Source organism: Scyliorhinus torazame, chromosome 6 (assembly GCF_047496885.1).
Source record: "Scyliorhinus torazame isolate Kashiwa2021f chromosome 6, sScyTor2.1, whole genome shotgun sequence".
NCBI lineage: Eukaryota > Metazoa > Chordata > Chondrichthyes > Carcharhiniformes > Scyliorhinidae > Scyliorhinus > Scyliorhinus torazame.
Window position 1 is genome coordinate 1,209,602 of NC_092712.1, and position 26,403 is coordinate 1,236,004.

Genomic DNA, 26,403 nt, shown 5'->3' on the forward strand with positions numbered 1-26,403 from the left:
ACAAATACATGAATAGGATGGGAATAGAGGGATACGGACCCAGGAAGTGTAGAAGATTGTAGTTTAGTCGGGCAGCATGGTCGGCACGGGCTTGGAGGGCCGAAGGTCCTGTTCCTGTGCTGTACATTTCTTTGTTGTTTTTTGTTCTAGGGAATATACAGTGAATGGTAGAACCCTCAAGAGTATTGAAAGTCAAAGAGATCTAGGAGTACATAGAACATAGAACATAGAAAATACAGCACAGAACAGGCCCTTCGGCCCACGATGTTGTGCCGAACCTTTGTCCTAGATTAATCATAGATTATCATTGAATTTACAGTGCAGAAGGGGGCCATTCGGCCCTTTGAGTCTGCACCGGCTCTTGGAAAGAGCACCCTACCCAAACTCAACACCTCCACCCAACACCAAGGGCAATTTGGACATTAAGGGCAATTTATCATTGGCCAATTTACCTAACCCGCACATCTTTGGACTGTGGGAGGAAACCGGAGCACCCGGAGGAAACCCACGCAGACACGGGGAGGACATGCAGACTCCGCACAGACAGTGACCCAAGCCGGAATCGAACCTGGGACCCTGGAGCTGTGAAGCAATTGTGCTATCCACTATGCTACCGTGCTGCCCTTGAGAACAAATAAATCTACACTATATCATTTTACCATAATCCATGTACCTATCCAATAGCTGCTTGAAGGTCCCTAATGTTTCCGACTCAACTACTTCCACAGGCAGTGCATTCCATGCCCCCTCTACTCTCTGGATAAAGAACCTACCTCTGATATCCCTCCTATATCTTTCACCTTTCACCTTAAATTTATGTCCCCTTGTAATGGTTTGTTCCACCCGGGGAAAAAGTCTCTGACTGTCTACTCTATCTATTCCCCTGATCATCTTATAAACCTCTATCAAGTCGCCCCTCATCCTTCTCCGTTCTAATGAGAAAAGGCCTAGCACCCTCAACCTTTCCTCGTAAGACCTACTCTCCATTCCAGGCATCATCCTGGTAAATCTTCTTTGCACCTTTTCCAAAGCTTCCACATCCTTCCTAAAATGAGGCGACCAGAACTGTACACAGTACTCCAAATGTGGCCTTACCAAAGTTTTGTACAGCTGCATCATCACCTCACGGCTCTTAAATTCAATCCCTCTGTTAATGAATGAGAGCACACCATAGGCCTTCTTCACAGCTCTATCCACTTGAGTGGCAACTTTCAAAGATGTATGAACATAGACCCCAAGATCTCTCTGCTCGTCCACATTGCCAAGAACTCTACCGTTAACCCTGTATTCCGCATTCATATTTGTCCTTCCAAAACGGACAACCACACACTTTTCAGGGTTAAACTCCATCTGCCACTTCTCAGCCCAGCTCTGCATCCTATCTATGTCTCTTTGCAGCCGACAACAGCCCTCCTTACTATCCACAACTCCACCAATCTTCGTATCGTCTGCAAATTTACTGACCCACCCTTCAACTCCCTCATCCAAGTCATTCATGAAAATCACAAACAGCAGAGGACCCAGAACTGATCCCTGTGGTACGCCACTGGTAACTGGGATCCAGGCTGAATATTTGCCATCCACCACCACTCTCTGACTTCTATCGGTTAGCCAGTTCGTTATCCAACTGGCCAAATTTCCCACTATCCCATGCCTCCTTACTTTCTGCATAGGCCTACCATGGGGAACTTATCAAATGCCTTACTAAAATCCATGTACATTACATCCACTGCTTTACCTTCATCCACATGCTTGGTCACCTCCTCAAAGAATTCAATAAGATTTGTAAGGCAAGACCTACCCCTCACAAATCCGTGCTGACTATCCCTAATCAAGCAGTGTCTTTCCAGATGCTCAGAAATCCTATCCTTCAGTACCCTTTCCATTACTTTGCCTACCACCGAAGTAAGACTAACTGGCCTGTAATTCCCAGGGTTATTCCTAGTCCCTTTTTTGAACAGGGGCACGACATTCGCCACTCTCCAATCCCCTGGTACCACCCCTGTTGACAGTGAGGTCGAAAAGATCATTGCCAACGGCTCTGCAATTTCATCTCTTGCTTCCCATAGAATCCTTGGATATATCCCGTCAGGCCCGGGGGACTTGTCTATCCTCAAGTTTTTCAAAATGCCCAACACATCTTCCTTCCTAACAAGTATTTCCTCGAGCTTACCAATCTGTTTCACACTGTCCTCTCCAACAATATCGCCCCTCTCATTTGTAAATACAGAAGAAAAGTACTCGTTCAAGACCTCTCCTATCTCTTCAGACTCAATACACAATCTCCCGCTACTGTCCTTGATCGGACCTACCCTCGCTCTAGTCATTCTCATATTTCTCACATATGTGTAAAAGGCCTTGGGGTTTTCCTTGATCCTACCCGCCAAAGATTGTTCATGCCCTCTCTTAGCTCTCCTAATCCCTTTCTTCAGTTCCCTCCTGGCTATCTTGTATCCCTCCAATGCCCTGTCTGAACCTTGTTTCCTCAGCCTTACATAAGTCACCTTTTTCCTCTTAACAAGACATTCAACCTCTCTTGTCAACCATGGTTCCCTCACTCGACCATCTCTTCCCTGCCTGACAGGGACATACATATCAAGGACACGTAGCACCTGTTCCTTGAACAAGTTCCACATTTCACTTGTGTCCTTCCCTGCCAGCCTATGTTCCCAACTTATGCACTTCAATTCTTGTCTGACAACATCGTATTTACCCTTCCCCCAATTGTAAACCTTGCCCTGTTGCACGTACCTCTCCCTCTCCATTACTAAAGTGAAAGTCACAGAATTGTGGTCACTATCTCCAAAATGCTCCCCCACTAACAAATCTATCACTTGCCCTGGTTCATTACCCAGTACTAAATCCAATATTGCCCCTCCTCTGGTCGGACAATCTACATACTGTGTTAGAAAAGCTTCCAGGACACACTGCACAAACACCACCCCATCCAAACTATTTGATCTAAAGAGTTTCCACTCAATATTTGGGAAGTTAAAGTCACCCATGACTACTACCCTATAACTTCTGCACCTTTCCAAAATCTGTTTCCCAATCTGTTCCTCCACATCTCTGCTACTATTGGGGGGCCTATAGAAAACTCCTAACAAGGTGACTGCTCCTTTCCTATTTCTGACTTCAACCCATACTACCTCAATAGGGTGATACTCCTCGAACTGCCTTTCTGCAGCTGTTATACTATCTCTAATTAATAATGCCACCCCCCCCACCTCTTTTACCACCCTCCCTAATCTTATTGAAACATCTATAACCAGGGACCTCCAACAACCATTTCTGCCCCTCTTCTATCCAAGTTTCCGTGATGGCCACCACATCGTAGTCCCAAGTACCGATCCATGCCTTAAGTTCACCCACCTTATTCCTGATGCTTCTTGCGTTGAAGTATACACACTTCAACCCATCTCCGTGCCTGCAAGTACTCTCCTTTGTCAGTGTTCCCTTCCCCACTGCCTCATTACACGCTTTGGCATCCTGAATATCGGCTACCTTAGTTGCTGGACTACAAATCCGGTTCCCATTCCCCTGCCAAATTAGTTTAAACCCTCCCGAAGAGTACGAGAAACCCTCCCTCCCAGGATATTGGTGCCCCTTTGGTTCAGATGCAACCCGTCCTGCTTGTACAGGTCCCACCTTCCCCAGAATGCGCTCCAATTATCCAAATACCTGAAGCCCTCCCTCCTACACCATTCCTGCAGCCACGTGTTCAGCTGCACTCTCTCCCTATTCCTAGCCTCGCTATCACTTGGCACCGGCAACAAACCAGAGATGACAACTCTGTCTGTCCTGGCTTTTAACTTCCAGCCTAACTCCCTAAACTTGTTTATTACCTCCACACCCCTTTTCCTACCTATGTCGTTGGTACCAATGTGCACCACGACTTCTGGCTGCTCCCCCTCCCCCTTAAGGATCCTGAAGACACGATCCGAGACATCCCTGGCCCTGGCACCCGGGAGGCAACCATTGAATCTCCTACAACTATTGCTTTTCTATTCTCCCCCCTTCCCTTCTGAGCCCCAGAGCCAGACTCAGTGCCAGAGACCTGGCCGCTAGGGCCTTCCCCCGGTAGGTCATCCCCCCCAACAGCATCCAAAACGGTATACTTGTTTTGAAGGGGAACGGCCACGAGGGATCCCTGCACTTTCTGCCTGTTTGTTTTTTCCCCCTGACTGTAACCCAGCTATTCTTGTCCTGTACCTTGGGTGTGGTTACCTCCTTGTAACTCTTCTCAAACACCCCCTCTGCCTCCCGGATGACACGGTCTTTGAGGAGCTGAAGTTGGGTGCAATTCCCACAGGTATAGTCAGCGGGGACACCGGTGGTATCCCTCACCACCCACATCCTGCAGGAGGAGCATGCAACTGGCCTAGCCTCCATCCCCTCTTACCTTACAGAATATAGCTGCCCTGTGGACTAACTAGATCTCCGCCCTCCGACCCTGCTCCCAGTCAGCTACACTTTCTGTAAACTCCTGGCTCTCTTCGCACTCTTTGCGGCAATGTCGGAAACAAAATGAAAGGAGCACCTTACTCCCTCCTCACCTAACTCCCTCGGTCACCAAACTCTCACTATCGCACTCAAATGCACCAAATTCAGCACTCCCTCGGTCACCAACCTCTCACTATCGCACTCAATTGCACCAAATTCAGCACTCAGTGCAAAGTACAGGTCTACAGGTCATTGAAAGGGGCAACACAGGTGGAGAAGGTAGTCAAGAAGGCATACGGCATGCTTGCCTTCATTGGCCGGGGCATTGAGTATAAAAATTGGCAAGTCATGTTGCAGCTGTATAGAACCTTAGTTAGGCCACACTTGGAGTATAGTGTTCAATTCTGGTCGCCACACTACCAGAAGGATGTGGAGGCTTTAGAGAGGGTGCAGAAGAGATTTACCAGAATGTTGCCTGGTATGGAGGGCATTAGCTATGAGGAGCGATTGAATAAACTCGGTTTGTTCTCACTGGAACGAAGGAGGTTGAGGGGAGACCTGATAGAGGTATACAAAATTATGAGGGGCATAGACAGAGTGGATAGTCAGAGGCTTTTCCCCAGGGTAGAGGGGTCAATTGCTAGGGGGCATAGGTTTAAGGTGAGAGGGGCAAGGTTTAGAGTAGATGTACGAGGCAAGTTTTTTACGCAGAGGGTAGTGGGTGCCTGGAACTCGCTACCGGAGGAGGTGGTGGAAGCAGGGACGATCGTGACATTTAAGGGGCATCTTGACAAATACATGAATAGGATGGGAATAGAGGGATACGGACCCAGGAAGTGTAGAAGATTGTAGTTTAGTCGGGCAGCATGGTCGGCACGGGCTTGGAGGGCCGAAGGGCCTGTTCCTGTGCTGTACATTTCTTTGTTCTTTGTTTGTTCTTTGCCACGAGCTAGTCAGAGTAGGAATATCAGGATAGAGAGGATGAATACGTGGCTCAAGAGATGGTGCAAGGGGGAGGGATTCAAATTCCTGGGGCATTGGAACCGGTTCTGGGGGTGGTGGGACCAGTACAAATTGGACGGTCTGCACCTGGGCAGGACTGGAACCGATGTCCTAGGGGGGGGGGGTTCCTAGAACTGTTGGGGAGAGTTTAAACTAATGTGGCAGGGGGATGGGAACCGATGCAGGAAGTTGGAAGGTAGTAAAACAGGGACAGAACAAAAGGCAGTAAGGGGGAAAGTGTAAGGCAGAGATGCCATAGTCAAAATTCAAAAAGGGCGACAGTACAAGGTACAGTGACTGAGGGGAGCTCAGTGAATAGGACCAGGAATACTAAAAGGAATAAAACGAGAAGTGAAAACATTAATGGTAAGCGACGTGGCAGGTTGTTACATGAAGATGTGTGTTCAACGGCAAGGAAAATTAGGAGAAAGGTTAAGAGGAAATGCAACTTAGGAGAGGTTACTGATCGAGGTGTTAAGATTCAGAACAGAGGTAAAAAAGCCAACATTAGTGTACTTTACCTGAATGTTCATAGTATTCGGAATAATGTAAATGAGTTGATGGCGCAAATCATCGTGAATCACTATGATTTAGTGGCCATTACTGAAACATGGTTAAAGGATGGTCACGACTGGGAGTTAAATATCCGAGGGTATCAAACTATTCGGAAGGACAGAGTGGATGGTAAGGGAGGTGGTGTAGCCCTGTTATTTAAGGATGACATCCGGGCAACAGTAAGGGATGATATCGGTGCTATGGAGGATAAGATTGAATCCATTTGGGTGGAAATCAGGAGTAGTAAGGTGAAAAAGTCACTGATAGAAGTAGTCTCTAGGCCACCAAATAGTAACATTATGGTGGGGCAGGCAATAAACAAAGAAATAACTGATGCATGTAGAAATGGTACAGCAGTTATCATGGGGGATTTTAATCTACATGTCGATTGGTTTAACCAGGTCGGTCAAGGCAGCCTTGAGGAGCAGTTTATAGAATGTATCTGCGATAGTTTCCTAGAACAGTATGTAATGGAACCGACGAGGGAACAAGCCGTCCTAGATCTGGTCCTGTGTCATGAGACAGGATTGATTCAGGATCTCATAGTTAGGGATCCTCTCGGAAGGAGCGATCACAATATGGTGGAATTTAAAATACAGATAGAGGGTGAGAAGGTAAAATCAAGCACTAGTGTTTTGTGCTTAAACAAAGGAGATTACAATGGGATGAGAGAAGAACTAGCTAAGGTAGACTGGGAGCAAAGACATTATGGTGAAACAGTTGAGGAACAGTGGAGAACCTTCCAAGCGATTTTTCACAGTGCTCAGCAAAAGTTTATACCAACAATAAGGAAGGACGATAGAAAGAGGGATAATCGACCGTGGATATCTAAGGAAATAAGGGAGAGTATCAAATTGAAGGAAAAAACATACAAAGTGGCAAAGATCAGTGGGAGACTAGAGGACTGGGAAATCTTTATGGGGCAACAGAAAGCTACTAAAAAAGCTATAAAGAAGAGAAGATAGATTATGAGAGTAAACTTACTCAGAATATAAAAACAGATAGTAAAAGTTTCGACAAATATATAAAACAAAAAAGAGTGGCTAAGATAAATATTGGTCCTTTAGAGGATGAGAAGGGAGATTCAATAATGGGAGATGATGAAATGGCTGAGGAATTGAACAGGTTTTTTGGGTCGGTCTTCACAGTGGAAGACACAAATAACATTCCAGTGACTGATGGAAATGAGGCTATGACAGGTGAGGACCTTGAGAGGATTGTTATCACCAAGGAGGTAGTGATGGGCAAGCTAATGGGGCTAAAGGTAGACAAGTCTCATGGTCCTGATGGAATGCATCCCAGAGTGCTAAAAGAGATGGCTAGGGAAATTGCAAATGCACTAGTGATAATTTACCAAAGTTCACTAGACTCTGGGGTGGTCCCGGCAGATTGGAAATTAGCAAACGTGACACCACTGTTTAAAAAAGGAGGTAGGCAGAAAGCGGGTAATTATAGGCCAGTGAGCTTAACTTCGGTAGTAGGGAAGATGCTGGAATCTATCATCAAGGAAGAAATAGCGAGGCATCTGGATGGAAATTGTTCCATTGGGCAGACGCAGCATGGGTTCATAAAGGGCAGGTCGTGCCTAACTAATTAAGTGGAATTTTTTGAAGACATTAACAGTGCGGTAGATAACGGGGAGCCAATGGATGTGGTATATCTGGATTTCCAGAAAGCCTTTGACAAGGTGCCACACAAAAGGTTAATGCATAAGATAAAGATGCATGGCATTAAGGGGAAAGTAGTAGCATGGATAGAGGATTGGTTAATTAATAGAAAGCAAAGAGTGGGGATTAATGGGTGTTTCTCTGGTTGGCAATCAGTAGCTAGTGGTGTCCCTCAGGGATCAGTGTTGGGCCCACAACTGTTCACAATTTACATAGATGATTTGGAGTTGGGGACCAAGGACAATGTGTCCCAGTTTGCAGACGACACTAAGATAAGTGGTAAAGCAAACAGTGCAGAGGATACTGGAAGTCTGCAGAGGGATTTGGATAGGCTAAGTGAATGGGCTAGGGTCTGGCAGATGGAATACAATGTTGACAAATGTGAGATTCTCCATTTTGGTAGGAATAACAGCAAAAGGGATTATTATTTAAATCATAATATATTAAAAAATGCTGCTGTGCAGAGGGACCTGGGTGTGCTAGTGTACGAGTCGCAAAAAGTTTTTTTACAGGTGCAACAGGTGATTAAGAAGGCAAATGGAATTTTGTCCTTCATTGCTCGAGGGATGGAGTTTAAGACTAAGGCGGTTATGCTGCAATTGTATAAGGTGTTAGTGAGGCCACACCTGGAGTATTGTGTTCAGTTTTGGTCTCTTTACCTGAGAAAGGACGTATTGGCACTGGAGGGTGTGCAGAGGAGATTCACTAGGTTAATCCCAGAGCTGAAGGGGTTGGATTATGAGGAAAGGTTGAGTAGACTGGGACTGTACATGTTGGAATTTAGAAGGATGAGGGGGGGATCTTATAGAGACATATAAAATTATGAAGGGATTAGATAGGATAGATGCGGGCAGGTTGTTTCCAGTGGCGGGTGAAAGCAGGACTAGGGGGCATAGCCTCAAAATAAGGGGAAGTAGATTTAGGACTGAGTTTAGGAGGAACTTCTTCACCCAAAGGGTTGTGAATCTATGGAATTCCTTGCCCAGTGAAGCAGTTGAGGCTCCTTCATTAAATGTTTTCAAGATAAAGATAAATAGTTTTTTGAAGAATAAAGGGATTAAGGGTTATGGTGTTCGGGCCGGAAAGTGGAGCTGAGTCCACAAAAGATCAGCCATGATCTCATTGAATGGTGGAGCAGGCTCGAGGGGCCAGATGGCCGACTCCTGCTCCTAGTTCTTATGTTCTTATGTTCTTATGTTCAGCTCATGTTGCTTCACATCTGTATTCAACTTCTCCAAGATGTCATTTTCTTGCAGGCTGTTCATGATTGGTGTGCTCCCAATTGACCTGTTCACTGTTGCACGTTCATTGTTATGATCTTATTGGCTGGTCACTGATGCACTTTGATTGTCCGCCTTAGTACAGTCCAGCTGAGATTTGTCAGTCTCGCTGTGGTCCTGCACAGCTTGTATGCTATTGGTGTTCACTTCGTCACTCGTCACAAACACAGTGGATAGACCGTCATGTCCTCTTTTTGTTGCTCATTGTCTGTCTCTTCACTGTTGTCCTTTCCTGGCACGTTCAGTGGATAGACTTTCACAGTCTACATCTTCTGCTTCTTGTTGAGTTGTCAGATTCCTGCCATCCAATGTCGCAACAATCTGCCATTGCATCAATGTCTTGGATTCATGTACCTTGAGTAGTGCGCAATTTAGATTTCCAATCGTGTTACTAATGGAATGATCAGTTAAACCGAATATTTCTGCCATATCTGCGGAATACTCTTCAATGTGGGAGTTATCTTCTGTATTCTTATAATGGTTAAAACTGTCGTCTTCTTTCGCTGCTCCTCCTGTGGACCTTTCACTGCTCCTCCTGTGGACCTTTCACTGCTCTTCCTGTGGGTCTTTCACTGCCCCTCCTGTGGGTCTTTCACTGCTCTTCCTGTGGGTCTTTCACTGCCCCTCCTGTGGGTCTTTCACTGCTCCTCCTGTGGGCCTTTCATTGCCCCTCCTGTGGGTCTTTCACTGCCCCTCCTGTGGGTCTTTCACTGCTCCTCCTGTGGGCCTTTCATTGCCCCTCCTGTGGGTCTTTCACTGCTCCTCCTGTGGGTCTTTCACTGCCCCTCCTGTGGGCCTTTCATTGCCCCTCCTGTGGGTCTTTCACTGCCCCTCCTGTGGGCCTTTCACTGCTCCTCCTGTGGGTCTTTCACTGCCCCTCCTGTGGACCTTTCACTGCCCCTCCTGTGGGTCTTTCACTGCCCCTCCTGTGGGCCTTTCATTGCCCCTCCTGTGGGTCTTTCACTGCTCCTCCTGTGGGTCTTTCACTGCCCCTCCTGTGGGTCTTTCACTGCCCCTCCTGTGGGTCTTTCATTGCCCCTCCTGTGGGTCTTTCACTGCCCCTCCTGTGGGTCTTTCACTGCCCCTCCTGTGGGTCTTTCACTGCCCCTCCTGTGGGTCTTTCATTGCCCCTCCTGTGGGTCTTTCACTGCCCCTCCTGTGGGTCTTTCACTGCCCCTCCTGTGGGTCTTTCACTGCCCCTCCTGTGGGTCTTTCACTGCCCCTCCTGTGGGTCTTTCACTGCCCCTCCTGTGGGTCTTTCATTGCCCCTCCTGTGGGTCTTTCACTGCCCCTCCTGTGGGTCTTTCACTGCTCCTCCTGTGGGTCTTTCACTGCCCCTCCTGTGGGTCTTTCACTGCCCCTCCTGTGGGTCTTTCACTGCTCTTCCTGTGGGTCTTTCAATGCCCCTCCTGTGGGTCTTTCACTGCCCCTCCTGTGGGTCTTTCACTGCCCCTCCTGTGGGTCTTTCACTGCCCCTCCTGTGGGTCTTTCACTGCCCCTCCTCTGGGTCTTTCCCTGCTCTTTCTGTGGGTCTTTCACTGCCCCTCCTGTGGTTCTTTCACTGCCCCTCCTGTGGATCTTTCACTGCCCCTCCTGTGGGTCTTTCACTGCTCTTCCTGTGGGTCTTTCACTGCCCCTCCTGTGGGTCTTTCACTGCTCCTCCTGTGGGTCTTTCACTGCCCCTCCTGTGGGTCTTTCACTGCCCCTCCTGTGGGTCTTTCACTGCCCCTCCTGTGGGTCTTTCATTGCCCCTCCTGTGGGTCTTTCACTGCCCCTCCTGTGGGTCTTTCACTGCTCCTCCTGTGGGTCTTTCACTGCCCCTCCTGTGGGTCTTTCACTGCCCCTCCTGTGGGTCTTTCACTGCTCTTCCTGTGGGTCTTTCAATGCCCCTCCTGTGGGTCTTTCACTGCCCCTCCTGTGGGTCTTTCACTGCCCCTCCTGTGGGTCTTTCACTGCCCCTCCTGTGGGTCTTTCACTGCCCCTCCTGTGGGTCTTTCACTGCCCCTCCTGTGGGTCTTTCACTGCTCTTCCTGTGGGTCTTTCACTGCCCCTCCTGTGGGTCTTTCCCTGCTCTTTCTGTGGGTCTTTCACTGCCCCTCCTGTGGGTCTTTCCCTGCTCTTTCTGTGGGTCTTTCACTGCCCCTCCTGTGGGTCTTTCACTGCCCCTCCTGTGGGTCTTTCACTGCCCCTGCTGTGGGTCTTTCACTGCCCCTCCTGTGGGTCTTTCACTGCTCCTCCTGTGGGTCTTTCACTGCCCCTCCTGTGGGTCATTCACTGCCCCTCCTGTGGGCCTTTCATTGCCCCTCCTGTGGGTCTTTCACTGCCCCTCCTGTGGGTCTTTCACTGCCCCTCCTGTGGGTCTTTCACTGCCCCTCCTGTGGGTCTTTCACTGCCCCTCCTGTGGGCCTTTCATTGCCCCTCCTGTGGGTCTTTCACTGCCCCTCCTGTGGACCTTTCACTGCTCTTCCTGTGGGTCTTTCACTGCCCCTCCTGTGGGTCTTTCACTGCCCCTCCTGTGGGCCTCTCATTGCCCCTCCTGTGGGTCTTTCACTGCCCCTCCTGTGGGTCATTCACTGCTCTTCCTGTGGGTCTTTCACTGCCCCTCCTGTGGGTCTTTCACTGCCCCTCCTGTGGGCCTCTCATTGCCCCTCCTGTGGGTCTTTCACTGCCCCTCCTGTGGGTCATTCACTGCCCCTCCTGTGGGTCTTTCACTGCCCCTCCTGTGGGCCTTTCATTGCCCCTCCTGTGGGTCTTTCATTGCACCTCCTGTGGGTCTTTCATTGCTCCTCCTGTGGGTCTTTCACTGCCCCTCCTGTGGGTCTTTCACTGCCCCTCCTGTGGGTCTTTCACTGCCCCTCCTGTGGGTCTTTCACTGCTCCTCCTGTGGGTCATTCACTGCTCTTCCTGTGGGTCTTTCACTGCCCCTCCTGTGGGTCTTTCCCTGCTCTTCCTGTGGGCCTTTCACTGCCCCTCCTGTGGGTCTTTCACTGCCCCTCCTGTGGGTCTTTCACTGCTCATCCTGTGGGTCTTTCACTGCTCCTCCTGTGGGTCTTTCACTGCCCCTCCTGTGGGTCTTTCACTGCCCCTCCTGTGGGTCTTTCACTGCCCCTCCTGTGGGTCTTTCACTGCTCTTCCTGTGGGTCTTTCACTGCCCCTCCTGTGGGTCTTTCACTGCCCCTCCTGTGGGTCTTTCACTGCCCCCCTGTGGGCCTTTCACTGCCCCTCCTGTGGGCCTTTCACTGCTCTTCCTGTGGGTCTTTCACTGCCCCTCCTGTGGACCTTTCACTGCTCTTCCTGTTGGTCTTTCACTGCTCCTCCTGTGGGCCTTTCACTGCCCCTCCTGTGGACCTTTCACTGCTCTTCCTGTTGGTCTTTCACTGCCCCTCCTGTGGGCCTTTCACTGCCCCTCCTGTGGACCTTTCACTGCTCTTCCTGTGGGTCTTTCACTGCCCCTCCTGTGGGTCTTTCACTGCTCTTCCTGTGGGTCTTTCACTGCCCCTCCTGTGGGTCTTTCACTGCCCCTCCTGTGGGTCTTTCACTGCCCCTCCTGTGGGTCTTTCACTGCCCCTCCTGTGGACCTTTCACTGCCCCTCCTGTGGACCTTTCACTGCCCCTCCTGTGGGTCTTTCACTGCCCCTCCTGTGGGTCTTTCACTGCCCCTCCTGTGGGTCTTTCACTGCCCCTCCTGTGGGTCTTTCACTGCTCATCCTGTGGGTCTTTCACTGCTCCTCCTGTGGGTCTTTCACTGCCCCTCCTGTGGGTCTTTCACTGCCCCTCCTGTGGGTCTTTCACTGCCCCTCCTGTGGGTCTTTCACTGCCCCTCCTGTGGGTCTTTCACTGCCCCTCCTGTGGGTCTTTCACTGCTCCTCCTGTGGACCTTTCACTGCCCCTCCTGTGGGTCTTTCACTGCCCCTCCTGTGGGTCTTTCACTGCTCATCCTGTGGGTCTTTCACTGCCCCTCCTGTGGGTCTTTCACTGCCCCTCCTGTGGACCTTTCACTGCCCCTCCTGTGGGTCTTTCACTGCCCCTCCTGTGGACCTTTCACTGCCCCTCCTGTGGGTCTTTCACTGCTCCTCCTGTGGGTCTTTCACTGCTCTTTCTGTGGGTCTTTCACTGCTCTTCCTGTGGGTCTTTCACTGCTCTTCCTGTGGACCTAATTGGTCTGTTGGTCTGTCTATCATTATGTGTGTGTTATGATGTATGTTTGAATATCATGACATCCCCCTTTTTTTACAAGATTATGTGCCTACGCGGTTATAAATATAAATGTGTCCTGAGTGCAGCTCAAGGTGTGTGTGTGTGCGTAATATTTACATCATGTACACGGGGCTTAACTATATACAAGGGGCGATGTCAGGTGTGACATGCTAACGAGGTTGTACCATAACAAAAGAAGAACAACGTGGAAATTTGGAATGATCAAACGAGGCCTGTAACGATAAAACAGTGACATGTTATGAAATGAAATTAAATGAACATCGCTTATTGTCACGAGTAGGCTTCAATGAAGTTACTGTGAAAAGCCCCTAGTCGCCACATTCCGGCGCCTGTTCGGGGAGGCTGGTACGGGCTATTTCTTCCTTGATAATAGATTCCAGCATCTTCCCTACCCAACTGCGGGCACTGCCCTTTGAGCCATCCTCCCGTCATGTGGCGCATCACTCGCTGCAGAAGGGGGTCGGCCGCAGTCTCTCGGCGGATACGGGCCAGTCTGGAGTCGTCAGCCGGCAGATTTGCCACTGTGAAAGCCACCTGTGCCTCGACCTGACATACGAACCCCTCCGCATCTGGCGGCGTGCTCACTGCTCTGGATAGGGCATCCGCCACGATGAGGTCCATCCCTGGAGTGTAGACCAGTTGGAAGTCGTACCTCCTGAGTTTAAGTAGGATGCGCTGGAGGCGAGGGGTCATCTCGTTCAGGTCCTTGTTTATTATGCTGACCAGGGGGCGGTGGTCAGTTTCGACCGTGAACCGTGGAAGACCATAGATGTAATCGTGGAACTTGTCTCAACCGGTTAGCAAGCCCAGGCATTCTTTTTCGATTTGCGCGTAGCGCTGCTCTGTGGGGGTCATGGCCCGCGATGCATAGGCCACTGGGGCCCATGATGCCGTGTCATCCCTCTGCAGGAGCACTGCTCCAATGCCGGATTGGCTGGCATCAGTTGAGATTTTGGTGGCACGAGACGTGTCAAAAAACGCCAACACTGGTGCCGTAGTGAGTTTGCGTTTGAGCTCCTCCCATTCCAGCTGGTGTGTGTGTTGCCACTGGAACTCTGTGGATTTTCTGACGAGGTGGCGCAGAGTCGTCGTGTGGGAGGCAAGGTTGGGAATGAACTTCCTCAGGAAGTTGACCATGCCTAGGAAGCGTGGGACAGCCTTCTTGTCGGCCGGCTGTGGCATGGCTGTGATGGCGCTCACCTTGTCTGCATCCGGACAGACCCCTGACCGGGAGATATGGTCCCCCAGGAACTTCAACTCGGTCTGGCCAAAGGAGCACTTGGCTCGGTTGAGGTGCAGGCCGTTTTCCCGTATGCGGGCAAAACCGTGTTGGAGACGATGTCTGTGCTCCTGCGGTGTGGTGGACCAGATGATGACATTGTCCACATATACGCGCACCCCTTCGATGCCTTCCATCATCTGCTCCATGATTCTATGGAAGACCTTGGATGCCGAGATGATGCCAAATGGCATCCGGTTGTAGCAGAACCTGCCGAAAGGGGTGTTGAAGGTACATAGCTTTCGGCTGGACGGGTCCAGTTGGATCTGCCAAAATCCTTTAGAAGCATCCAGTTTCGTGAATATCTTCGCCTGGGCCATTTCACTGGTGATCTCCTCCCGTTTGGGTATGGGATAATGTTCCCTCATAATATTATTATTGAGGTCTTTGGGGTCAATACAGATGCGGAGCTCGCCAAAGGGCTTCTTGACACACACCATGGAGCTGACCCATGGCGTGGGCTCCGTGACCCTTGGTCCTGGAGATCCTGCAGCTGCTGCTTGAGGCGGTCTTTAAGTGGCGCAGGAACCCTGCGAGATGCGTGAATGACCGGGATGGCATCCGGTTTGAGGCGAATTCGGTAGGTGTATGGCAGTGTTCCCATGCCTTCAAATGCCTCCTGGTTGTGGGCGAGGAGCGATTGGAGCTGTGCGTTGAACTCTGCATCCGGGAAGTCAGACGTGCCGTCTGGAGAGACAGAGAGAATTTGTTGCACAAGGTGGAGAGCCTTACATGCCTGTGCGCCCAGCAGGGAGTCCTTCGATGAGCCGACTATCTCGAACGAGAGTGTGGCCGTGTGTGTGTTGTGTGTCACCTGGAGCTGGCAGGATCCCATGGCCGGGATAACGTTCCCGTTGTAGTCGACCATCTTGCACCGGGATGGCTGGATTGGTGGTCTGACCTTCATGGCGTAGAAGGCTGACCATGCTATGAGATTGGCGGAGGCGCCAGTGTCCAGGCGGAAAGTGATCGGCGATCGGTTGACCGTTAGGGTGGCACTCCATTCATCGCCCGGATTGATGGTGTTGACCCGGTTCGCATCAATGACCGCAACCCGGAAGGTGTCTTGGTCATCTGTGTCGTCGGTTTGGATGTCGTGATGTGGAGGCTGAATGGTCCGCACGTTCCTGCGAGGTTGTCGGAGATGTGGAAGATCAACAGGTTGAGCTGCTCGACAGCAGGCAGCGTAGTGGTCCATCTTGCCACAGCGTAGGCATTGTCGGGTTTTTGCAGGACATTGCCCTTTTAAATGTGCAGCTCCACAGTTGCCGCACGTCATGACGTCATGGCGTTCGTTACGCCACTGCGCATACAGTTCGGTCTTGCGTCGAGCGCGCCTGCGCAGCACGTCCCTCAGTGTTGCCGTAGGTTTTGGCGCGCACAAACGCGGGAGGCCTTAAAAAGCGCGCGAAACGGCCGCCCTCGTCCGGGCCGCGGGCCGGGAGAAACTCGATTGCCTGGACGCGTTCGGCCTCGTGGGCGGCCTGGCTTGCCGAATCGATCGCGTGGGACCCCCTCCGTGCCGATTCGGTCGCCTGAAATTGGGCATAGCGGCTGGTCGCATTCTCATGCAGGACACAGGCTTCAACTGCAGATGCTAAGGTCAGGCCTTTAATTTTTAGAAGCTGCTGGCGTAGGCCACTGGAGGCAACGCCGAAAACGATCTGGTCCCGGATCATGGACTCTGAGGTGGTGTCGTAACCGCAGGACTGCGTGAGGTGGTGTCGTAACCGCAGGACTGCGCGAGTATACGGAGGTGCGTCAGGAAGGACTGAATGAGCTCATCCTTACCTTGCAGGCGCTGCTGAAAGACATACCTCTCAAAGCTTTCGTTGACCTCAACGTTGAAGTGCTTGTCGAGCTTGAGGAGGACCGTGTCATACTGAGCTTTGTTCTCGCCTTCCGCGAACACCAAGGAGTTGTATACATCGATGGCGTGCTGACCTGCGGTAGTGAGGAGCATGGCAATCTTTGTTTCGTCCGAGGCGCCCTGTTTTTCATTGGCTTGCATGAAGAGTTCGAATCGCTGCTTGAAGAGCGTCCAATTTGTGCCCAGGTTCCCAGCGACTTGCAACGGCTGCGGTTTGTTGCGGTGTCCATGGCTCAGGATGGCAGATTTGCCGGTAGGTATCGATTCACTCCTGGTATCATGAGGTGTTGGGTGCTCTGAGGTACAGACGAACCAACACAGTTGCGATTGGTACAACGCAGTTTTATTCCATTTAACTATTTATACATCAGACTTGGTACTCAGCACGTTGTGACGGTGTGAGTGTCTTGCTATGAGGTCCTGGCCCTGTGCTGTCTCCAGATGGACTGCCCAGGAAGTGTCGTGTTTCTTGTCTTATACTGTGTCTGCTCTTGTCTGTGATTGGCTGTCGTGTTATGTGTGCTAATTGGTCCGTTGATCTGTCTATCATTATGTATGTGTTATGATGTATGTTTGAATATCATGACACTGTGGGTCTTTCACTGCCCCTCCTGTGGGTCTTTCACTGCTCCTCCCATGGGCCTTTCATGCTGTAAACTGCTTGTTCAATGATGCTGAAAAAGTTTTCTTTGTCAGCTGTTTGTTTGAATTCTATCCCTTTGCTGCATTGCGAGGCAAAATGATTCAGGTTTTTGCATTTCAAACACATTCTTCCGATTGCCGGGCATTTTTTAAAAAGTGGGCGTGGCCACAACGTCTATACATCACGCTCGTGACGTCATGCGCAAACTTCCATTGTGAATGCGCAGAACAGTTGTCTTCCGGAGTGCACGCTTCTTTCCTGTGCGCATGCACAGGCTTTAAGTGCGCTTGCGTGATTCAGCCATCTTTTTGAATTTCTAACTACGCCACAGCTGCAACAGGATTACGAATTTTCCCACCACGTTCCCGATTCAACATTTCAACTCTTTTTAAATTCTTCACTCGCGCGGGCCATTTTAATAGAATCTTCCACCCTTACTTTTTGTTGCTTTTGCAGTCGTGTACTCAGCTTTTCATTTATTTTACCCTCACAATAGTTATCACATTTTTCAATGACTACATCAAACTTCTTTTTTTCAACTTCATTCTCAAAATGGAATGAGTGATACACTTCGATAGCCTGTGTCCAGCCAATGTAACAGCGTAATCTTTCGCTCCTCACTGACTGCTTGGAGATTTAAGGTTGAGTGATACAGTTCAAACACTTGTTTGAAAACTTTCCAGTTCACATCTACATTACCCGATGTCCTGAATGACTTTGGAATCTGCAGACCGTCCATGAAGCTTCGGCTGGGCATTTCGTTTTGTGATAGAGTCATAGAATTTACAGTGCAGAAGGAGGCCATTCAGCCCATCGAGTCTGCACCGGCTCTTGGAAAGAGCACCCTACTTAAACCCACACCCCCACCCTATCCCCATAACCCAGCAACTTCATCTAACCTAAGGGCAATTTATCATGGCCAATCCACCTAACCTACACACCTTTGAACTATGGGAGGAAACCGGAGCACCCGGAGGAAGCCCACGCAGACACGGGGAGAACATGGAGACTCCGCACAGACAGTGACCCAAGTGGGAATCGAACCTGGGGCCCTGGCGCCGTGAGGCCATAGCGCTAACCACTATGCTACCTTGCTGCCTGTGATGCTGTTGGTTGCTGCTCTTGGAGTCTGATTGTTGCTATTGGAGTCGGGCTGAGATTTCTTTTACACACATTTTTTTCTTTCTTCGAACAGAGATACTTTCTTTCTCCCTGAACCTGACTATTCTACTCTAAGACCAGGCCTGGTACCATGTTGTGTTCTCTATTTTGCTTTACCTGTCTGCCTTGATGGGTAGTGTTGAATAAAGAACACAAAGCTTTGTGAATGAACAAAACTATAAATTTATTACACGACTAACTAAGATTTGTTCACATTCCTAAAGGAGAAGGTTTCTATGTTAAACTATGCTATCTCTAAGCAACAGAACTTCTCAAGTACAACTGCTCCCATGCCTGGCACTCTTCCAGCTGCCTTCTAACTCCTAACTCTCAGAATCCCCAAAGTCACATGATATATATATGATTGTTCTGTGGTTCCCTCTAGTAGTAAGAAGCATTATCATTAATATGTTAACTCTTTACATCCCAGTCAAAATACATATCATTCCAGTCCCAGGCTTCCAATCCCAAAAGCAACCCTCCAGCATCATCACCCTTTGCATCCTATTAACAAACCAATTTTGGATCCAATTTGTCAACTTGCTTGGATCCCAAGGGCTCTCTCCTTTAGGACCAGCCTACCATGGACAAAGTCCATGTAAACCACATCAACTGCACTACCCTCATCAATGTATTTTGTTGACTGTTACTCTCTGCTCATGAAGAAGCGTCAAACTAACTCGAAATGTTCACACTCCGATGCTGCTCCCTAACCGGTTCAGCTTTTCCAGCATTTTCGGTTCTGATTTTGGATTTCCAGTGTCTGCTGTTTTTTTGTTTTTATTCTCTTCTTAATCTCACTTTGCGAGTTTCCTTTTCCTTTTCACCTTTCCTCAATGTATTTGGTCTGGTTCTCGCTCATAGATCCAAAACTCAAAGGAACTCTTGAACATTCTCAATGACTCAACATCAACAGGCCTTTGGGGTCGAAAATGTCATAGATTCACAACCTTCTAAGTAAAGAGATTTCTCCTTCAGGGACTTTGCCCATTTCCACCCAGTCTCTCAGCATCAAACCCAACATGTTTGCGAAGATTTCTGGAAGTTTCACTGAGTGGATTACCTTCTGTTCCTGCACCTGTGCTTTCACCAGCTCCCACTCGGAGGACAGAGGCCTCTGATTGGCCATTGCAGCTTCAACATCATTGATCCAGCTCTTCAGTTTTGTCAAACGATCATTGAAAGTTCCAGATGCCAGTGGAGTCCCAGCCTGGTGAATAGAGGAGACACGTAGTCATTGTGAGAGACAAAGAGAGAGGGGGAAAGTGAGGGAGGAGGAGTGAAAGAATCGAGGGAGAAAGAGGGAAACAGAGAGTCTGAGACAAAAGCACAGAGAGAAGAAGAGAGGGAAGGAGAGAAATAATCACAGACTCACAGAACAATACAGTGCAGAAGAGGCCCTTCGGCCCATCGAGTCTGCATCAAAGAACAAAGAACAAAGAAATATACAGCACAGGAACAGGCCCTTCGGCCCTCCAAGCCCGTGCCGACCATGCTGCCCGACTAAACTACGATCTTCTACACTTCCTGGGTCCGTATCCTTCTATTCCCATCCTATTCATATATTTGTCAAGATGCCCCTTAAATGTCCCTATCGTCCCTGCTTCCACTACCTCCTCCGGTAGCGAGTTCCAGGTACCCACTACCCTCTGCGTAAAAAACTTGCCTCGTACATCTACTCTAAACCTTGCCCCTCTCACCTTAAACCTATGCCCCCTAGTAATTGACCCCTCTACCCTGGGGAAAAGCCTCTGACTATCTACTCTGTCTATGCCCCTCATAATTTTGTATACCTCTATCAGGTCGCCCCTCAACCTCCGTCGTTCCAGTGAGAACAAACCGAGTTTATTCAACTGCTCCTCATAGCTAATGCCCTCCATACCAGGCAACATTCTGGTAAATCTCTTCTGCACCCTCTCGAAAGCCTCCACATCCTTCTGGTAGTGTGGCGACCGGAATTGAACACTATACTCCAAGTGTGGCCTAACTAAGGTTCTATACAGCTGCAACATGACTTGCCAATTCTTATACTCAATGCCCCGGCCAATGAAGGCAAGCATGCCGTATGCCTTCTTGACTACCTTCTCCACCTGTGTTGCCCCTTTCAATGACCTGTGGACCTGTACTCCTAGATCTCTTTGACTTTCAATACTCTTGAGGGTTCTACCATTCACTGTATATTCCCTACCTGCATTAGACCTTCCAAAATGCATTACCTCACATTTGTCCGGATTAAACTCCATCTGCCAGCTCTCCGCCCAAGTCTCCAGACAATCTAAATCCTGCTGTATCCTCAGACAGTCCTCATCAGAGGGTTAGATAGGGTGGACAGTGAGAGCCTTCTCCCGCGGATGGAAATGGCTAGCACGAGGGGACATAGCCTTAAACTGAGGGGTAATAGATATAGGACAGAGGTCAGGGGTAGGTTCTTTACGCAAAGAGTAGTGAGGCCGTGGAATGCCCTACCTGCTACAGTAGTGAACTCGCCAACATTAAGGGCATTTAAAAGTTTATTGGATAAACATATGGATGATAATGGTATAGTGTAGGTTAGATGGCTTTTGTTTCGGTGCAACATCGTGGGCCGAAGGGCCTGTACTGCGCTGTATTGTTCTATGTTCATCGCTATCCGCAATTCCACCAACCTTTGTGTCGTCTGCAAACTTGCTAATCAGACCAGTTACATTTTCCTCCAAATCATTTATATATACTACAAAGAGCAAAGGTCCCAGCACTGATCCCTGTGGAACACCACTGGTCACAGCCCTCCAATTAGAAAAGCATCCCTCCATTGCTACTCTCTGCCTTCTATGACCTAGCCAGTTCTGTATCCACCTTGCCAGCTCACCCCTGATCCCGTGTGACTTCACCTTTTGTACTAGTCTACCATGAGGGACCTTGTCAAAGGCCTTACTGAAGTCCATATAGACAACATCTACTGCCCTACCTGCATCAATCATCTTAGTGACCTCCTCGAAAAACTCTATCAAGTTAGTGAGACACGACCTCCCCTTCACAAAACCGTGCTGCCTCTCACTAATACGTCCATTTGCTTCCAAATGGGAGTAGATCCTGTCTCGAAGAATTCTCTCCAGTAATTTCCCTACCACTGAAGTAAGGCTCACCGGCCTGTAGTTCCCAGGATTATCCTTGCTACCCTTCTTAAACAGAGGAACAACATTGGCTATTCTCCAGTCCTCCGGGACATCCCCTGAAGACAGCGAGGATCCATGAAAAACACTTGACCAACCTTATCCCATTTGCCAGCAATTAGCCCATAGCCTCGAATGTTGTGACGTGCCAAGTGCTCATCCAGGTACGTTTTAAAGGATGTGAGGCAACCCGCCTCTACCCCCCTCCCAGGCCGTGCGTTCCAGACCCGCCTCTACCCCCCTCCCAGGCCGTGCGTTCCAGACCCGCCTCTACCCCCCTCCCAGGCCGTGCGTTCCAGACCATCACCACCCTCTGGGTAAAAAAGCTATTCCTCAAATCCCCCTAAACCTCCCACTCCTCACCTTGAACTTGTGTCCCCCTCGTAACTGACCCTTCAACTAAGGGGAACAGCTGCTCCCTCTCCACCCTGTCTGTGCCCCTCAGAATCTTGTCCACCTCGATCAGGTCACGGCTCAGTCTTCTCTGCTCCAGAGAAAACAACCCAAGCGTATCCAACCTCTCTCATCCCAGCAACATCCTGGTGAATCTCCTCTGCACCCCCTCCAGTGCAATCACATCCTTCCTGTAATGTGGTGACCAGAACTCCACACAGTGCTCCAGCTGTGGCCTCACCAAAGTTCGATACAACTCCAACATGACCCCCCTGCTTTTGTAATCTATGCCCCGATTGATAAAAGCGAGTGTCCCACATGCCTTTTTCACCTCCCTATTAAGCTGCCCTTCTGCCTTCAGAGATCTGTGGACAAACACGCCAAGGTCCCTTTGTTGCTCTGAACTTCCCAGTGTCAGACATTCATTGAATATTTCCTGTCAAATTGCTCCTTCCATGGTGTAACACCTCTCACTTTTCAGGGTTAAATTCCAGCTGCCACGTTTCTGCCCATTTCACCATCCCGTCGATATCTTCCTGTAACCCAAGACACTCGCTCTCACTGTTACCCACCCGGCCAATCTTTGTGTCATCGCAAACTTACTGATCCTGCCCCCCCACATAGTCATCTGTCGTTTATATAAATGATGAACAATAGGAGACCCAGCACAGATCCCTGTGGTACTCCACTGGTCACTGTCTTCCAGTCACTAACGCAGCCGTCTGTCATCACCCTCTGTCTCCTACAGCTCAGCCAGCTTTGAATACAGCTTGATTGATTGATATTGATTTATATTTATTGTTACATGTACCGAAGTACAGTGAAAAGTATTTTTCTGAGGCCAAGGGAGCGTACACAGTACTTACCTATCAAATCACCCTGTATTGCATGTGCATTTGCTTCTTACTAAGTCTCCCATGTGGGGCCTTGTCAAAGGCTTTGCTGAAATCCATGTAAACTACATCAACTGCACTAACCTAATCTACACACTTAGTCATGTGCTCAAAAAATCAATCAGATTTGTTAGGCATGACCTCCCCCTGACACAGCCAAGCTGGCTATTCCTGATCAAACCTTGCCTCTCCAAATGGAGATAGATTCTCTCCTTCAGAATCTTCTCCAATAGTTTCCCTACCACTGACGTGAGACTCACTGGTCTGTAGTTTCCTGGCTTGTCTCTACAAACGTTCTTAAATATCGGGACCACGTTAGCTGTTCTCCAGTCCTCTGGCCCCTCCCCCGTGGCCAGACAGGGATTAAACATTTGGGTCAGAGCCCTGGCAATCTCCTCCCTCGCCTCCCACAGCATCCTGGGACACAATTCATCTGGACCTGGAGATTTGTCCACTTTTAAACCGCCAACACCTCCAATACCTTGTCCCTACCTATGGCAACTGGCTCAATAACCTCACAATCCCTCTCCCCGAGTTCTGTATCTACCTCCTCATTCTCTTGGTTGAAGACAGATGTGAAATATCCATTCAACACCCAGCAATGTCCTCTGGCTCCACCCGCAGATTTCCCCCTTGGTCTTTAATGGGCCCCTCTCTGTCCCTGGTTATAAGAACATAAGAACTAGGAGCAGGAGTAGGCCATCTGGCCCCTCGAGCCTGCTCCACCATTCAATGAGATCATGGCTGATCTTTTGTGGACTCAGCTCCACTTTCCGGCCCGAACACCATAACCCTTAATTCCTTTATTCATCAAAAAACTATCTGTCTTTATCTTAAAAACATTCAATGAAGGAGACTCTACTGCTTCACTGGGCAAGGAATTCCATAGATTCACAACCCTTTGGGTGAAGAAGTTCCTCCTAAACTCAGTCCTAAATCTACTTCCCCTTATTTTGAGGCTATGCCCCCTAGTTCTGCTTTCGCCCGCCAGTGGAAACAACCTGCCCGCATCTATCCTATCTATTCCCTTCATAATCTTATATGTTTTGAGAAGATCCCCCCTCATCCTTCGAAATTCCAATGAGTACAGTCCCAGTCTACTCAACCTCTCCTCATAATCCAACCCCTTCAGCTCTGGGATTAACCTAGTGAATCTCCTCTGCACACCCTCCAGTGCCAGTATGTCCTTTCTCAAGTAAGGAGACCAAAACTGAACACAAACTAATGCAGCAGGGGCATGGGAACCTGGATTGTAGTTTTAGGGTAAGGGAGAATGAGAGTATAGAGGTCAGGAGCTCAGATTTGACGTCGCAGGAGGGGGCTAGTGTTCAGGTAGGTGGTTTGAAGTGTGTCTACTTCAATGCCAGGAGTATACAAAATAAGGTAGGGGAACTGGCAGCATGGGTTGGTACCTGGGACTTCGATGTTGTGGCCATTTCGGAGTCATGGATAGAGCAGGGACAGGAATGGATGTTGCAGGTTCCGGGGTTTAGGTGTTTTAGTAAGCTCAGAGAAGGAGGCAAAAGAGGGGGAGGTGTGGCGCTGCTAGTCAAGAGCAGTATTACGGTGGCGGAGAGGATGCTAGATGGGGACTCATCTTCCGAGGTAGTATGGGCTGAGGTTAGAAACAGGAAAGGAGAGGTCACCCTGTTGGGAGTTTTCAATAGGCCTCCAAATAGTTCTAGGGATGTAGAGGAAAGGATGGCGAGGATGATCCTGGATAAGAGCGAAAGTAATAGGGTAGTTATTATGGGAGACTTTAACTTTCCAAATATTGACTGGAAAAGATATAGTTCGAGTACATTAGATGGGTCGTTTTTTGTACAGTGTGTGCAGGAGGGTTTCCTGACACAGTTTGTTGACAGGCCAACAAGAGGCGAGGCCACATTGGATTTGGTTTTGGGTAATGAACCAGGCCAGGTGTTGGATTTGGAGGTAGGTGAGCACTTTGGGGACAGTGACCACAATTCGGTGACGTTTACGTTAAGGATGGAAAGGGATAAGTATACACCGCAGGGCAAGAGTTATAGCTGGGGGAATGGAAATTATGATGCCATTAGACGTGACTTGGGGGGGATAAGGTGGAGAAGTAGGCTGCAAGTGTTGGACACACTGGATAAGTGGAGCTTGTTCAAGGATCAGCTACTGCGTGTTCTTGATAAGTATGTACCGGTCAGGCAGGGAGGAAGGTGCCTAGCGAGGGAACCGTGGTTTACCAAAGAAGTGGAATCTCTTGTTAAGAGGAAGAAGGAGGCCTATGTGAAGATGAGGTGTGAAGTTTCAGTTGGGGCGATGGATAGTTACAAGGTAGCGAGGAAGGATCTAAAGAGAGAGCTAAGACGAGCAAGGAGGGGACATGAGAAGTATTTGGCAGGAAGGATCAAGGAAAACCCAAAAGCTTTCTATAGGTATGTCAGGAATAAGCGAATGACTAGGGACAGAGTAGGACCAGTCAAGGACAGGGATGGGAAGTTGTGTGTAGAGTCTGAAGAGATAGGCGAGATACTAAATGAATATTTTTCGTCAGTATTCACTCAGGAAAAAGATAATGTTGTGGAGGAGAATGCTGAGCCCCAGGCTAATAGAATAGATGGCATTGAGGTACGTAGGGAAGAGGTGTTGGCAATTCTGGACAGGCTGAAAATAGATAAGTCCCCGGGACCTGATGGGATTTATCCTAGGATTCTCTGGGAGGCCAGGGAAGAGATTGCTGGACCTTTGGCTTTGATTTTTATGTCATCATTGGATACAGGAATAGTGCCAGAGGACTGGAGGATAGCAAATGTGGTCCCTTTGTTCAAAAAGGGGAGCAGAGACAACCCCGGCAACTATAGACCGGTGAGCCTCACGTCTGTAGTGGGTAAAGTCTTGGAGGGGATTATAAGAGACAAGATTTATAATCATCTAGATAGGAATAATATGATCAGGGATAGTCAGCATGGCTTTGTGAAGGGTAGGTCATGCCTCACAAACCTTATCGAGTTCTTTGAGAAGGTGACTGAACAGGTAGACGAGGGTAGAGCAGTTGATGTGGTGTATATGGATTTCAGCAAAGCGTTTGATAAGGTTCCCCACGGTAGGCTATTGCAGAAAATACGGAGGCTGGGGATTGAGGGTGATTTAGAGATGTGGATCAGAAATTGGCTAGCTGAAAGAAGACAGAGGGTGGTGGTTGATGGGAAATGTTCAGAATAGAGTTCAGTTACAAGTGGAGTACCACAAGGATCTGTTCTGGGGCCGTTGCTGTTTGTCATTTTTATCAATGACCTAGAGGAAGTCGCAGAAGGGTGGGTGAGTAAATTAGCAGACGATCCTCAAGTCGGTGGTGTTGTCGATAGTGTGGAAGGAAGTAGCAGGTTACAGAGGGATATAGATAAGCTGCAGTGCTGGGCTGAGAGGTGGCAAATGGAGTTTAATGTAGAGAAGTGTGAGGTGATTCACTTTGGAAGGAAAAACAGGAATGTGGAATATTTGGCTAATGGAAAAGTTCTTGAAAGTGTGGATGAGCAGAGGGATCTAGGTGTCCATGTACATAGATCCCTGAAAGTTGCCACCCAGGTTGATAGGGTGGTGAAGAAGGCCTATGGAGTGTTGGCCTTTATTGGTAGAGGGATTGAGTTCCGGAGTCAGGAGGTCATGTTGCAGCTGTACAGAACTCTGGTACGGCCGCATTTGGAGTATTGCGTACAGTTCTGGTCACCGCATTATAGGAAGGATGTGGAGGCTTTGGAACGGGTGCAGAGGAGATTTACCAGGATGTTGCCTGGTATGGAGGGAAAATCTTATGAGGAAAGGCTGATGGACTTGAGGTTGTTTTCGTTAGAGAGAAGAAGGTTAAGAGGAGACT

General features: G+C 49.1%; 1 protein-coding gene across 5 annotated transcripts in view; it reads right to left on the reverse strand.

Annotated features, from left to right (window-relative positions):
- Positions 1 to 26,403, reverse strand: part of LOC140424649 (dystonin-like) — a 302,630-nt gene that overhangs the window by 205,318 nt on the left and 70,909 nt on the right. For all 5 annotated transcript variants that reach the window (XM_072507888.1, XM_072507885.1, XM_072507889.1 and 2 more), the window contains one exon: positions 19,182 to 19,328. In XM_072507888.1, coding sequence (XP_072363989.1) covers positions 19,182 to 19,328 — 147 coding nt within the window. The remainder of the gene's footprint in view (positions 1 to 19,181; positions 19,329 to 26,403) is intronic.